Source organism: Tachypleus tridentatus, chromosome 9 (assembly GCF_004210375.1).
Source record: "Tachypleus tridentatus isolate NWPU-2018 chromosome 9, ASM421037v1, whole genome shotgun sequence".
In the NCBI taxonomy this organism is placed as follows: domain Eukaryota; kingdom Metazoa; phylum Arthropoda; class Merostomata; order Xiphosura; family Limulidae; genus Tachypleus; species Tachypleus tridentatus.
The window spans coordinates 34,704,911-34,722,247 of NC_134833.1; the positions used below are offsets into that span (position 1 = coordinate 34,704,911).

At 28.3% G+C, this 17,337-nt stretch overlaps 1 protein-coding gene across 13 annotated transcripts in view; it reads left to right on the plus strand.

Moving 5' to 3' along the window:
* The first annotated feature begins 13,832 nt into the window (after positions 1-13,832).
* LOC143225043 (uncharacterized) overlaps positions 13,833-17,337 on the plus strand; it is a 134,844-nt gene continuing 131,339 nt past the window's right edge. For 3 of the 13 annotated variants that reach the window (XR_013013579.1, XR_013013580.1, XM_076453717.1), the window contains exon 1: positions 15,035-15,280. Coding sequence is in view for 3 of the 13 variants with exons in the window: in XM_076453716.1 (XP_076309831.1) it covers positions 14,730-14,842 (113 nt within the window). In the remaining 10 variants the exon portion in view is untranslated. The other 10 variants (XM_076453726.1, XM_076453724.1, XM_076453718.1 and 7 more) reach the window with 10 other exon arrangements.

Genomic DNA, 17,337 nt, shown 5'->3' on the forward strand with positions numbered 1-17,337 from the left:
TATTTACGGGTTTTTTTTTAAATAAGTTTTCTACATAATCTAGAAGAGTCATACTAATTTAAATAACTATTTAATCTATAAACATACTTTAGTTTTATCAGCCTCCTCCTCCCCTCTTAGCTGATCCTTTCCTCTTCTAATTTTAAAGTGAATATGTTACGAAATTTGATTTTTTATGTTTTCATTTATCTTACCAGAATTCTATATTTACGTTTTTTTTAAATAAGTTTTCTACATTATCGAGAAAAGTCATACTAATTAAATAACTATTTAATCTATAAACATAGTTTAGTTTTATCTGCCTCCTCCTCACCTTATTGCTGATCCTTTCCTATCTTAATTTTAAAGTTTATATGTTTACGAAATTTGATTTTTTCTGTTTTCATTTATCTTACCACAATCATCTATATTTACGGTGTTTTTTTTTTAAATAAGTTTTTTACTTTATCGAAAAAGTCATACTAATTTAAATAACTATTTTATCTATAAACATACTTTAGTTTTATCTGCCTCCTTCTCACTTTATAGCTGATCCTTTCCTCTCTTAATTTTAAAGTGAATATGTTTACGAAATTTGATTTTTTATGTTTTTATTTGTCTTACCACAAGTATCTATATTTACGGTTTCTTTTTTTTTAAATAAGTTTTCTACATAATCTAGAAGAGTCATACTAATTTAAATAACTATTTAATCTATAAACATACTTTAGATTTATCTGCCTCCTCCTCCCCTCATATCTGATCATTTCCTCTCTTAATTGTAAAGTGAATATGTTTACAAAATTTGATTTTTTATGTTTTCATTTATCTTACCACAATCATCTATATTTACGTTTTTTTTAAATAAGTTTTCTACATTATCGAGAAAAGTCATACTAATTTAAATAACTACTTATCTATAAACATACTTTAGTTTTATCTGCCTTTTCCTCACCTTATAGCTGATCCTTTCCTATCTTAATTTTAAAGTGAATATGTTTACGAAGTTTGATTTTTTATGTTTTCATTTATCTTACCACAATATCTATATTTACGGTTTTTTTTTTAAATAAGTTTTCTACATTATCTAGAAAAGTCATACTAATTTAAATAACTATTTTATCTATAAACATACTTTAGTTTTATCTGCCTCCTTCTCACTTTATAGCTGATCCTTTCCTATCTTAATTTTAAAGTGAATATGTTTACGAAATTTGATTTTTTATGTTTTCATTTATCTTACCACAATTCTATATTTACGTTTTTTTTTAAATAAGTTTTCTACATTATCGAGAAAAGTCATACTAATTTAAATAACTATTTTATCTATAAACATACTTTAGTTTTATCTGCCTCCTCCTCACTTTATAGCTGATCCTTTCCTATCTTAATTTTAAAGTGAATATGTTTACGAAATTTGATTTTTTATGTTTTTATTTGTCTTACCACAAGTATCTATATTTACGGTTTCTTTTTTAAATAAGTTTTCTACATAATCTAGAAAAGTCATACTAATTTAAATAAGTATTTAATCTATAAACATACTTTAGTTTTATCTGCCTCCTCCTCACTTTATAGCTGATCCTTTCCTATCTTAATTTTAAAGTGAATATGTTTACGAAATTTGATTTTTTATGTTTTCATTTATCTTACCACAATCATCTATATTTACGGTTTTTTTTTTAAATAAGTTTTCTACATTATCGAGAAAAGTCATACTAATTTAAATAACTATTTTATCTATAAACATACTTTAGTTTTATCTGCCTCCTCCTCACTTTATAGCTGATCCTTTCCTATCTTAATTTTAAAATGAATATGTTTACGAAATTTGATTTTTTATGTTTTTATTTGTCTTACCACAAGTATCTATATTTACGGTTTTTTTTTTAAATAAGTTTTCTACATAATCTAGAAGAGTCATACTAATTTAAATAACTATTTAATCTATAAACATACTTTAGTTTTATCTGCCTCCTCCTCACCTTATAGCTGATCCTTTCCTATCTTAATTTTAAAGTGAATATGTTTACGAAATTTGATTTTTTATGTTTTCATTTATCTTTCCACAATCATCTACATTTACGGTTTTTTTTTTAAATAAGTTTTTTACATTATCTAGAAAAGTCATACTAATTTAAATAACTATTTTATCTATAAACATACTTTAGTTTTATCTGCCTCCTCCTCACTTTATAGCTGATCCTTTCCTATCTTAATTTTAAAGTGAATATGTTTACGAAATTTGATTTTTTATGTTTTTATTTGTCTTACCACAAGTATCTATATTTACGGTTTTTTTTAAATAAGTTTTCTACATAATCTAGAAGAGTCATACTAATTTAAATAACTATTTAATCTATAAACATACTTTAGTTTTATCTGCCTCCTCCTCACTTTATAGCTGATCCTTTCCTATCTTAATTTTAAAGTGAATATGTTTACGAAATTTGATTTTTTTTGTTTTCATTTATCTTACCACAATCATCTATATTTACGGTTTTTTTTTAAATAAGTTTTCTACATAATCTAGAAAAGTCATACTAATTTAAATAACTATTTAATCTATAAACATACTTTAGTTTTATCTGCCTCCTCCTCACCTTATAGCTGATCCTTTCCTATCTTAATTTTAAAGTTAATGTGTTTACGAAATTTGATTTTTTATGTTTTCATTTATCTTACCACAATCATCTATATTTACGGTTTTTTTTTTTAAATAAGTTTTCTACATTATCGAGAAAAGTCATACTAATTCAAATAACTATTTTATCTATAAACATACTTTAGTTTTATCTGCCTCCTCCTCACTTTATAGCTGATCCTTTCCTCTCTTAATTTTAAAGTGAATATGTTTACGAAATTTGATTTTTTATGTTTTTATTTGTCTTACCACAAGTATCTATATTTACGGTTTCTTTTTTAAATAAGTTTTCTACATAATCTAGAAGAGTCATACTAATTTAAATAACTATTTAATCTATAAACATACTTTAGTTTTATCAGCCTCCTCCTCCCCTTATAGCTGATCCTTTCCTCTCTTAATTTTAAAGTGAATATGTTTACGAAATTTGATTTTTTATGTTTTCATTTATCTTACCACAATTCTATATTTACGTTTTTTTTTTAAATAAGTTTTCTACATTATCGAGAAAAGTCATACTAATTTAAATAACTATTTTATCTATAAACATACTTTAGTTTTATCTGCCTCCTCCTCACCTTATAGCTGATCCTTTCCTATCTTAATTTTAAAGTGAATATGTTTACGAAATTTGATTTTTTATGTTTTCATTTATCTTACCACAATCATCTATATTTACGGTGTTTTTTTTTTAAATAAGTTTTCTACATTATCGAGAAAAGTCATACTAATTTAAATAACTATTTTATCTATAAACATACTTTAGTTTTATCTGCCTCCTCCTCACTTTATAGCTGATCCTTTCCTATCTTAATTTTAAAGTGAATATGTTTACGAAATTTGATTTTTTATGTTTTTATTTGTCTTACCACAAGTATCTATATTTACGGTTTCTTTTTTAAATAAGTTTTCTACATAATCTAGAAGAGTCATACTAATTTAAATAACTATTTAATCTATAAACATACTTTAGTTTTATCTGCCTCCTCCTCACCTTATAGCTGATCCTTTCCTATCTTAATTTTAAAGTGAATATGTTTACGAAATTTGATTTTTTATGTTTTCATTTATCTTACCACAATCATCTATATTTACGTTTTTTTTTAAATAAGTTTTCTACATTATCGAGAAAAGTCATACTAATTTAAATAACTATTTTATCTATAAACATACTTTAGTTTTATCTGCCTCCTCCTCACTTTATAGCTGATCCTTTCCTATCTTAATTTTAAAGTGAATATGTTTACGAAATTTGATTTTTTATGTTTTTATTTGTCTTACCACAAGTATCTATATTTACGGTTTCTTTTTTAAATAAGTTTTCTACATAATCTAGAAGAGTCATACTAATTTAAATAACTATTTAATCTATAAACATACTTTAGTTTTATCTGCCTCCTCCTCACTTTATAGCTGATCCTTTCCTATCTTAATTTTAAAGTGAATATGTTTACGAAATTTGATTTTTTATGTTTTCATTTATCTTACCACAATCATCTATATTTACGTTTTTTTTTTAAATAAGTTTTCTACATCATCTAGAAAAGTCATACTAATTTAAATAACTATTTTATCTATAAACATACTTTAGTTTTATCTGCCTCCTCCTCACTTTATAGCTGATCCTTTCCTCTCTTAATTTTAAAGTGAATATGTTTACGAAATTTGATTTTTTATGTTTTTATTAGTCTTACCACAAGTATCTATATTTACGGTTTCTTTTTTAAATAAGTTTTCTACATAATCTAGAAGAGTCATACTAATTTAAATAACTATTTAATCTATAAACATACTTTAGTTTTATCTGCCTCCTCCTCACCTTATAGCTGATCCTTTCCTATCTTAATTTTAAAGTGAATATGTTTACGAAATTTGATTTTTTATGTTTTCATTTATCTTACCACAATCATCTATATTTACGTTTTTTTTTAAATAAGTTTTCTACATTATCGAGAAAAGTCATACTAATTTAAATAACTATTTTATCTATAAACATACTTTAGTTTTATCTGCCTCCTCCTCACTTTATAGCTGATCCTTTCCTATCTTAATTTTAAAGTGAATATGTTTACGAAATTTGATTTTTTATGTTTTTATTTGTCTTACCACAAGTATCTATATTTACGGTTTTTTTTTTAAATAAGTTTTCTACATAATCTAGAAGAGTCATACTAATTTAAATAACTATTTAATCTATAAACATACTTTAGTTTTATCTGCCTCCTCCTCACTTTATAGCTGATCCTTTCCTATCTTAATTTTAAAGTGAATATGTTTACGAAATTTTATTCTTTCTGTTTTCATTTATCTTACCACAATCATCTATATTTACGGTGTTTTTTTTAAATAAGTTTTCTACATTATCGAGAAAAGTCATACTAATTTAAATAACTATTTTATCTATAAACATACTTTAGTTTTATCTGCCTCCTCCTCACTTTATAGCTGATCCTTTCCTATCTTAATTTTAAAGTGAATATGTTTACGAAATTTGATTTTTTATGTTTTTATTTGTCTTACCACAAGTATCTATATTTACGGTTTCTTTTTTAAATAAGTTTTCTACATAATCTAGAAGAGTCATACTAATTTAAATAACTATTTAATCTATAAACATACTTTAGTTTTATCTGCCTCCTCCTCACCTTATAGCTGATCCTTTCCTCTCTTAATTTTAAAGTGAATATGTTTACGAAATTTGATTTTTTATGTTTTCATTTATCTTACCACAATCATCTATATTTACGTTTTTTTTTTTAAATAAGTTTTCTACATTATCGAGAAAAGTCATACTAATTTAAATAACTATTTTATCTATAAACATACTTTAGTTTTATCTGCCTCCTCCTCACTTTATAGCTGATCCTTTCCTATCTTAATTTTAAAGTGAATATGTTTACGAAATTTGATTTTTTATGTTTTTATTTGTCTTACCACAAGTATCTATATTTACGGTTTCTTTTTTAAATAAGTTTTCTACATTATCTAGAAAAGTCATACTAATTTAAATAACTATTTAATCTATAAACATACTTTAGTTTTATCTGCCTCCTCCTCACTTTATAGCTGATCCTTTCCTATCTTAATTTTAAAGTGAATATGTTTACGAAATTTGATTTTTTCTGTTTTCATTTATCTTACCACAATCATCTATATTTACGGTTTTTTTTTTTAAATAAGTTTTCTACATTATCGAGAAAAGTCATACTAATTTAAATAACTATTTTATCTATAAACATACTTTAGTTTTATCTGCCTCCTCCTCACTTTATAGCTCATCCTTTCCTCTCTTAATTTTAAAGTGAATATGTTTACGAAATTTGATTTTTATGTTTTTATTTGTCTTACCACAAGTATCTATATTTACGGTTTATTTTTTAAATAAGTTTTCTACATAATCTAGAAGAGTCATACTAATTTAAATAACTATTTAATCTATAAACATACTTTAGTTTTATCTGCCTCCTCCTCACCTTTATAGCTGATCCTTTCCTATCTTAATTTTAAAGTGAATATGTTTACGAAATTTGATTTTTTATGTTTTCATTTATCTTACCACAATCATCTATATTTACGTGTTTTTTTTTAAATAAGTTTTCTACATTATCGAGAAAAGTCATACTAATTTAAATAACTATTTTATCTATAAACATACTTTAGTTTTATCTGCCTCCTCCTCACTTTATAGCTGATCCTTTCCTATCTTAATTTTAAAGTGAATATGTTTACGAAATTTGATTTTTTTATGTTTTATTTGTCTTACCACAAGTATCTATATTTACGGTTTTTTTTTTAAATAAGTTTTCTACATAATCTAGAAGAGTCATACTAATTTAAATAACTATTTAATCTATAAACATACTTTAGTTTTATCTGCCTCCTCCTCACCTTATAGCTGATCCTTTCCTATCTTAATTTTAAAGTGAATATGTTTACGAAATTTGATTTTTTATGTTTTCATTTATCTTACCACAATCATCTACATTTACGGTTTTTTTTTTTAAATAAGTTTTCTACATTATCTAGAAAATTCATACTAATTTAAATAACTATTTTATCTATAAACATACTTTAGTTTTATCTGCCTCCTCCTCACTTTATAGCTGATCCTTTCCTCTCTTAATTTTAAAGTGAATATGTTTACGAAATTTGATTTTTTATGTTTTTATTTGTCTTACCACAAGTATCTATATTTACGGTTTTTTTTTTTAAATAAGTTTTCTACATAATCTAGAAGAGTCATACTAATTTAAATAACTATTTAATCTATAAACATACTTTAGTTTTATCAGCCTCCTCCTCCCCTTATAGCTGATCCTTTCCTCTCTTAATTTTAAAGTGAATATGTTGACGAAATTTGATTTTTTATGTTTTCATTTATCTTACCACAATCATCTATATTTACGTTTTTTTTTTTAAATAAGTTTTCTACATTATCGAGAAAAGTCATACTAATTTAAATAACTATTTTATCTATAAACATACTTTAGTTTTATCTGCCTCCTCCTCACCTTATAGCTGATCCTTTCCTATCTTAATTTTAAAGTGAATATGTTTACGAAATTTGATTTTTTATGTTTTCATTTGTCTTACCACAATTATCTATATTTACGGTTTTTTTTTTTAAATAAGTTTTCTACATAATCGAGAAAAGTCATACTAATTTAAATAACTATTTTATCTATAAACATACTTTAGTTTTATCTGCCTCCTCCTCACTTTATAGCTGATCCTTTCCTATCTTAATTTTAAAGTGAATATGTTTACGAAATTTGATTTTTGATGTTTTCATTTTTCTTACCACAATTATCTATATTTACGTTTTTTTTAAAAATAAGTTTTCTACATGATCTAGAAGAGTCATACTAATTTAAATAACTATTTAATCTATAAACATACTTTAGTTTTATCTGCCTCCTCCTCACCTTATAGCTGATCCTTTCCTCTCTTAATTTTAAAGTGAATATGTTTACGAAATTTGATTTTTATGTTTTCATTTATCTTACCACAATCATCTATATTTACGTTTTTTTTTTAAATAAGTTTTCTAAATAATTGAGAAAAGTCATACTAATTTAAATAACTATTTTATCTATAAACATACTTTAGTTTTATCTGCCTCCTCCTCACCTTATAGCTGATCCTTTCCTCTCTTAATTTTAAAGTGAATATGTTGACGAAATTTGATTTTTTATGTTTTCATTTGTCTTACCACAATTATCTATATTTTACGTTTTTTTTTAAAATAAGTTTTTTTTTAAAAGTTTGAAGTTCACAACCACCTAGAACACGTTTGTATAAAGCTCAAGACACTCAAAACCACTTCAATGAAAAAACGCCAAAAATCAATGTTTCAAGACCGGAAAGAAGACCTTGGTTCTCATACCAACAGACAACAATAAACTATGCCTGCTGTGGAAAGGACTTTTTCATGTGCAGAAAGTAGCCAACAGAGTGGATTATGAGGTGAAAGTGTAAGGGAAAACACAGATATAACATGCCAATCTCTTCAAAAGGTACTTCAAGAGGAAAGAAAACATGGCGGGTGTAGATATCGAAGCACTGTTGGATATGTCTCGTGTATTTTTTAAAATAATAAATCACAGAATGATAATTTTAATAACGATTAAGAAATACTAGATGTAAGACTACTGGAAAGAAATGAGACAAGAAATCGAACATAAATGAAGAACTGGCTTGTTTTATATTGTGCAAGCAGAGAGACAGTAATGGCAGGTTTACTTATGTAACTGCTTCAGAATCATCCGAGGTGTAGTTCAATTGTGGTGCTTTGACCTTAATCTGATATTCCGAGTGTTTTTCGAAGCTCCAACTAAGTATCGTTAAAGATTACTTAATAGTTTGTAGAAAAAGAAAATATAGGTGCTCAGCTAAAAAATTTATACATGGACATATGAACAACTGGTTACTGTATGAAGAAAATCACTGAAAATGAAAATAAAGCAAAGTTGGCGAAATATATATTTAGTGTGCTTCTAACTTTAACCATAACTAATATGTAGTGAAGATTATTCAATTGTTATAATGAAAGAAAATAAATATTGTATTAATAGAAAAGAGAAAAATAATTTCTTCAAATGGAGTTCTACAGTAATCAAACTCGCCTGTGCGAAATGTTTCACAAAATATAATTATTTAAATCTTTGAATATATCTGTAGTTACCCATATGGTAGTGTAGGTGAAGTTATTACTGACTATTATAATGACAGAGATCAATTTTATTTTTAGTCAAATGGTGTTCTAAACTAAATTGACTAGCCTGTGTGGAATTTAACGAAAAACAAATATTTAAAGCCTGCAATACAATCGAGATCGAAAAATGTAAAAACAAATGTATAGACATTTTAATTGTTTTGAACACTATATTATTATAAATAAGTGGATTGTATTGTCAGTTTATTGTTGAAATTTGTAGCCAACAGTTCATATACACCTATTGTGAAAAATCGCGACCGATGTAAAACGTGACCATCGTTAGCCAGCTGAGATTACACAGTTGTATATGATCGTGAAAGACAAACAGCAGAAGTGGGCCTATACATGCATAACTGTTGTTGTGGCAGACAGAGTGTAGAGATTACCATTATGCCATATTTATTTTGATAAATGGATGGAGAAGGATTAGCAACTTCATCTTTACTTAAAGATGGTGAACTACGAAGATTTGTTAAATAACAAGTAGTAGTAGGAAAAGAGAAAATAAGAGTATGGAAAGAATGGAACACAACGTGAAATCACCTACATATCACAACAGAAAGGTGGAACAACGAATGAAAATGGATACAGAACCAACCAATCCAACCTGTCCAAATTTTATGAAGGATGATAACATGGATGCTTTCCTGGAAGGACACGAAATATTCGTCCAAATTAGAAACTAGGATAAAGGTGGCTCTACAATCTGTCTCAGCCCATTTCTCACGTAAAAAGGCCTTTAAATATATCTAGGTATGACGTCAGAAAATACCATGGACTATGAAAAGTTACATGTGATGTTAATAAAACACGATGAACTCACCGACGAAGGAACTCACAAGAAATTCAATCTAAACACTGGAGAAACTATACTTCACTTTGTGACACGTTTTTGGCGATACCACAAGATCACCGCATATATCTTAAATTATTTATTCAATTGTAAATGTTTTATATCATTACTACCACAATCTTCCTTTAAGGTAAGTGGTCGAAAAGTGGATCTTGTTTATATTGTAATACACTTAAAATATTTTTATTGTACGGAGAACACTTCAGCTTTTTATCCCATGGCTAATTTATCGTAAAGTATAGCGCACTTGACATTTCACTCTAATTTCATCATTAAAAGTTCGTTTATAATTAAGTCATTGCACAGTGATCCCTGTTATCGTCATGATTCAATATTGTGAATTGTTCACACACAAAATATTTTATCTTATTCTTGTAAATTACAACTTTCACCTACAGTAAATTCATAACTTATTGTTATTATTTCCGGATTTTAACTCGTGAACACATCGTATGGTAAATGTTTTCTCTCACTGATACAATTATAACACTACTTTTAGTGAACTTACTGAGAAGTAATTGATTCTACGTGTATCATTACAAGATCACTGATAATCTCTTATTACAGTAAATGTTATTCATTGTTATCATTATACACATACTTATCAATATTAATTTGAAGTGAAGCATTTGCTTTTTGAAAACATTGAAGTGAAATATATTCAGTGCGAAAATAGCATATTTTACAACCAATTATAAGAAACCCTTTCCTAAGTCAATATTTTAGTTTTCTTTCTTGTCATAGCTACCTGTATTAAACTCATCGTATGGTAAATATTTCACCTTACTGATAGCTTGTTCACTCTGCGTCCAGTGAATTAGCTCGTAGTTAAAATATCGGGCATAAAAGTGTTTCATCTCATTGTCATTATCTGATATTCAGTTCTTATGACAAAATCGCAAAGTTGGTTTACATTTAATTATAAAATACTCTTAAATGCTTTTCATTATTCTGACAATTTTGAAATTACTTAGAGAAATCTTTTCGCACCAAATGTTTAATATCTTTAAACTCGCTATTATGTTTAACGTCACTATTACATTATTTACAAGTACATTCCACTGTCATGTTCTTTTATTCTTATCATTAAAGGATACTTATAGCATATACAGCAAACCAATTTTCCTTCTTAATGTAATTGTGATTAAATTTAATCAAATGATCCCGCATTAAAACTTTGTACTGTTTGGATTATTATTTATTACGAATCGTTGCAATGTGTTTAGCCTCAATGTTTCCATGCCACTTTTCTTGATAAAAAACATCTTTTAAATCAAAGATTTTACGTTATTCACCTATTATCATACAAGCACCATGGATTTTCATCAATATCTATAAAGCTAATGTTAGACCAACAGCAGAGAAGACATTTCACCAGCCACCTTTTTACAATTGGAAGAATACTTATGACGAACATATGAAGTCTTTGAAAAGACCATATTAAAAGGATTTTATTCTAAGAATTCCAACTTAAAACCTGATCTTCACATTAGTTTTGTTTTTTCGCAGTGATTTCGAAAAGTGAGTAACATTTACTCGTCTTCCAGAAATTACTACAGCATGAAAGTGAAGCTCATTACAACTACTGCAACAAATACATAATTAGCACGAGCGTTTTTCTTAAATCTTCCCCCTACTAACCTTTTCAAAAAAAAAGAAAAAAAAAAAAAGCAACAGATGATTAAACTAACATCACATTACTATCCGGATGTTTACTCAAAAATTTACGTTTATCATAATAATAAATTTAGAGTTATCCTATTTGCATCTACACGATAATTCTTCAACGCTTTTTTTTTTTTAATAAGAATATTAAATTACTACAGTATACCCTCACCTGTTCGCGGGTTAGGCTCTTAACCCTATCGCATCGTATGCCGGTATACCGGGCTAGCGTCATAAAAACGAATGCTCGGTAAACCGGGTTATTGTAGGTCATAGAGACTAAAAGCGCTTTTCGAGGGTATGTCTGTATTTACTCTCTCAAGCAGTTTTATCGATTGACGTCTTTATCGAACAATTATTACCGAGTTGTACTGTACTGTATTATTATTACATAACTGTGCGTACTGTATTTATCTGTCTAAGTTTCCCTTTAAATTTGTTCCACTTTCTGTCAATTCTAATACATGTTATCCGTATAGAAAATGACTTTACGGTACAGTAATACAGTATGGATAACTATACTGTGCAGTGTTACTGCCCTCCTGCAGTTACGTTTCTTTTTGATTAAAATATTGTTGCAGTACAAAATTAAAATGTGTTTACATTATCATTACTACATTAGTGAAATACATGACTGTATGCAATATTACTGTATTAATGAGGAAGAGTGTCTTTAGAAAGTTACTGGGAAGCATTCAGTACCGTATATAATCTCATACATAGAAGTTTTAAAACTGCATCCAATATTCGCGGGGGTTAAAGAACGTAACCCCCGCGAATAGCGAGGGAATATTGTATATCAAACTGATATTTCACCAGTGTTATCTTAAAATTTCCCATTCATCGTTGCCGTGACGACGCCTCGGGTTGTTCTTCTAATCTCCGAAGTTCTCCTCTACCTTCCGTTCAAAATCCGCTTTCGCGCCCTTTTAACGTACTATTCTATACCCACTCAAGTTGTCAACTACGTCACGACACACACAAAAACGCCTTAAATAGCACTCATGGGCCTTTTCACTGTATTCTAGAGCAACAAATAGAGAATATAGCTCTCATATTCTGACGCAAAGTTTTAACTTTCAGATCTTTATTAAGCACCAAACGTATTTAAGAGTAATAAACATTTCTTTTTATACAAGGTTAAAGGAAAATTGTGTAACATGCTTAACGAAAAGTCAAAAGAGCATTCTAGACATTTTGCGGAAGTGCACAACCATATAACACCTATTATGTAACCTTTATATTGCGATATAATGTCCCGTAGCGCCATCTATTATCTCGAATATTGTTTTCAATGACAAAAAGAAATATTCTGATGCATTACAGCCCCATCTATCAGAAAGAATATTATTTATAAAAATATAAAAGGAAAATTCTGAAGTATTAACAAAGTTTAAGTTTTCCCGATATACAAGTCCAAACTATTTAAAGTTGTCTTTTAAACAATCTAAAGTTATAATCAAATATATTAAAATCTAGTTGATTGTAAACTTGTTTAGACCTTGCCCTACGTGTTCAAAATTACGAACAAAGCTATTTCAAATATTTGATGAATTTAAAAATTATAACCAAAACTCAATCAACGAGAAAATAAACATTTTTTTTAAATTTAAGTTTACTCGATAAAATCGGAAAAAAAGCAATATTACTTGTGTGTTTATTTTGGAAATATAGCTCATTATGACAAAAATCACACAAAGTTCACCATTCTACGTTAGAAGTGCTTGTAATAATTCACCATATGATTATACAAACAAATCCACAACTCGCAATGATTTCAAAATATATTCTTTTTCAGTACAAGTACATTTAGTATTTCTTTCCCTTTGTACATTTTGTTTTACATATTAAACCATGTATTGTTCTTCTTGATGACAGAAAACCCACTTGAAACAAAAATGTATCTCGGAATGGTTAACTTGAAAATGTCCTAAAAAGATTGAAACGTTGTTCTATGCTTTAATAATAAAAATATTAAAACGCATACCAGCCATGTTTTGTTTGTTTTATAATCTGTTATGGTAAATACTTACCTGCAAAAACGTGTTAGCATACATCGTAACATGAAAGTGAATAAAACAGGTCAGCAATTAGTTTCACTTTGTTTAGTGTAATTTTTTTTTTTTTTAATACATTCAAGCAATGAACACTATCAAGAAATCAAAGCTAATTTCGGTTACTCGTTCTGCTCCTTTTTAAGGCCATATTCATGTAGGTTATTATGGTACCGTTAATGCAAAAATACCCTATCGTTCGATCTGATTTTGTGAACTTCTCACACAGTTCAAGGTCTATTTCGCCATTTCGCATATATTATAATTTAAAATCAAATCATTTACATGTATATACACGCTTTTAATGTTGTCATAATAGATGAAAAACAATATTAAGTTACAGCGGTCTGGTAATAAATATACATATAAAATAAACAATGAACTGTAGTGATAATTTCATTAAGTAAAATTTGTATCCATAATTTTTATGCAAAAATCCAAAATAACAACCACCTTTATATGTATGTCTCATTATAGTTACCGGTCCAGGTTGTCATACGGACATGTTTATTGTTTGTTTCCTTTGTAATTTCGCGTAAAGCTACACGAAGGCTATTTGCGTTAGTCGTCTCTAATTTAGCGGTATAAGACTAGAGGGAAAGCTGCTAGTCATCTCCACCCACCGCCAACTGTTGGGTTACTCTTTTACCAACGAATAGTGGGATTGGGCGTCACATTATAACGCCCCCACGGCTGAAACGGCCAGCACGTTTGATATGACGGAGACTCGAACCCACGACCCTCAGATTACGAGTCGAACGCCTTAACCAACCTGACAATGCTAGGCCGCCAACATATTTAATGCTACACATCCCACAAGGGCGCACGCACTCAGCTTCCTACCCTTATTTGATTTTTCTACAATTTTTCGTGACGTCTGACAAGATTAATATCGGCGTTTGGATTTTGTTCGATAAATGGGATATTCCCAACGCAATTGGGTATTACTGCCACATACATTATCCGTTATGACAACCTGGACAACAAATGCGATATTTAATTCATTGTTGTTTTATGGTGCTGATTTAATGGGTTATCAGCAATTACTGTAAAGTTTGTTCATATTTATAGGTAGAAATGACTAAGGATATTATTGTCATTTGTGCAATATTTCTGAAGTTCACATAATATGAATAACTTGGTGTTAAAAACAAAATGTGAAATCAATCTTTATTGCTAAATATAATGTGGACAGTTTTAATACAAATTAACTTTTTCATGTGTTGGTACAATAGTTGTACAGAAGGTCTAATAGAAGCTATAAACTTATCTGATTTGCATCGGCAAAAGCTTCTGTGATGATTTACGATGACCTGAATGAACGATGGATTCACAGTAGTTCATCGAGTGGTCTTTCTAAAGTCCATATCTACAATCATGTTGCCAATAATGCATTCAGGGTGGTGGGAAGAAAACTACAAGACCATGAAGTATGTATACATTTATACGAGTTGATATCTTCAAAATAATTTTAATTTTTTTTTATGTTTCATAATGTTTGATCTCATTTCTGACCCAGGAGAAAACAGGCTTGTTGAGCATATGTGTGAGGACGTTATTCTAATCTTTGGAAGACCCTCGACCTGAGCCGTGTATGGTAGCTCTAAATGTAGAATGTACGTTGGACCTTGTCCTTTTATATAATCTCGTGCGCATTACTGATATATTCAACATAACATATGTTATAGTACTTACTTCAAAAGATTAAATTTGATATTTTGAATGTGGAAAAGACATATCTACAGTCAATTTGATTTTTTATCAAACATTTAGGTTCATTGGTTTCTGATGGCTTGCCAGATTTTGAAACTATTTTAAAACTGCATCACAAAACATTTTTCGAGATTCTGCATTTTGTTACAAATGGTGTAAGTAAGTTTTGGACATTTACATATTCCACTGAAGTTTGTTTTTGAGCATTTTTCTAGGTAATTAATAATATTATCTGATTAGATAATTTCATTAAAATCTCCACCGAGAGTATTTGGTAATGTGGATGGCACAACACGAGTCGGAAAACCAAGTTGTGTTAATTAGAAAATTCCATATATGTGAAACATTTCTTTATTAAAATGTCCTGATAGAATTTAAATTAACCAATGATTAGTACTATTATTGTATTAAACAAATGTTGATAACTATTTCAGTATAGTTTAAACTAATTAAATTTGCTGTTTTGAAAACGTATATTTTCAGTTTTTGTTTCAATGTGCTATACTGCTGCTAATTTATTTAATGTAAAATGAGTGTATTTTATCATGCTTATTTGAAATGGTAATAAACTGGACATAAGTTCTGTGGTACTAATTATGTTAGGTATGGTATATAACCCATGGTATTGGCAACATTTTAAAACTACAATAGATTTCAGTGACAGTTATTATTGTGTTATGTACATATTGTGTCTCTATCTCTCCTGTGTGTGTGTGTGTGTGTGGATTGCAAATATAAGTATGTATGTATTGTTACAAGATATATTTTTAAAGCTCTAAGTTTAGAATAAGGGACTTTGAGAAATAACAAACACAAAGATGAGATTACAAATACAAGTGGACAATGAAACAACAATGAGATGGAATGTTTATTTTTTAACCAATAGAATGAATCATTCTGCATGTTAACATTTTTGGATCTGTGTTACATATTGAGTTGATTTTTACATTGGGATGGTGTAGATAGCATGAAGGCCTACAACAACTTATAAAGTGTAAAAACCTATAAAGAAATTTTAAAGAAAAAATAAAACTGATTTGTTGTTGTTACATAGACTGGGCATGGAATTATTTTACCATATAATTAAAAGTTATCTTTGTTTTTTGTTTTCTTCTGTAAATATTTACATTTCTTTTAACCCTTGTTCTTCACATATAGGTGTTTTGGTGCACTCTGAATATTAGGTGCTTTTTATGAAATTTGTTATAAAAACTGTTTTGCTAAAGCCACACAGAGAATACAGTTAAAGTTTAAATTATATTAAAGGTCAGAATAGGGAAACACAAAGTATTATAAACATTGCAGCTGAACATGTTTCTGTAACAGGCCATATGTGTGACTGTTAGAATAAGTGAATTGTAGATACAGGTACAGGACAGAATTGTATCAGCAGGTTATTGTTAGAAGGATGAGGTATAACAATTGCAGGTCCAACTTTTGTCAATGGAGGTACCAGTTACACTTCCTTGGACTCTAGGTGGTAAGTCTGAGAGCTTATAGCACTAAAAACTGGGTTTTGATATTTTGTGTGTGAATTACCACTGATGTTATCTTTACCACTGATATTGAATTCTGTATAGTTATTCTACTATCGTAATGCCAGATTCTCTTGATCGTTTCACATGAGCAGTAACATGCAAAAAGCTAAAATAAGTAATGTACTGATATATTTTTGTCACTTTCAGTCTATATCAACATCTATGTTGTTTTCCAACTTGCTAGGTGAAGAAATCACTCCTACAGTTTGTTAGAGCTTCAGAGAAGGCAACATAATGTTTTTCTCCACTTTCTAGGGGGCTAGTAAACCACTGTAGAAACCGTGCATACTGGACTCCTTCTACAGATAAAACTGAAAGTTCTTTTTAACTTGGTAAGGTAGCCTTACAGCTGTCAAATGTATAATGTTTCTTGACAGGGTTTGAACCTCATGTCTCAACGTAAAATTCGCTTAACAGCACGAGTACAACAAAAACAAACAAACCTTTCTTTAGATGCACTCATTCACCAAGATTCAAAGAGACCGACTCAAACCAATATTTACTCAGTATAAACCATTCTCAGATCACACAAATTAATCATAAGTTCTTAAACTTATAGTGAAATCTTTGTCTCTCGTCAGAAATAATGCAATAAAAAAACTCTTTCATACCAATTCTAATTACCATCCAACCGGTCTGAAATAATTTACAACTAAAAAATTTGAAACTTAAGT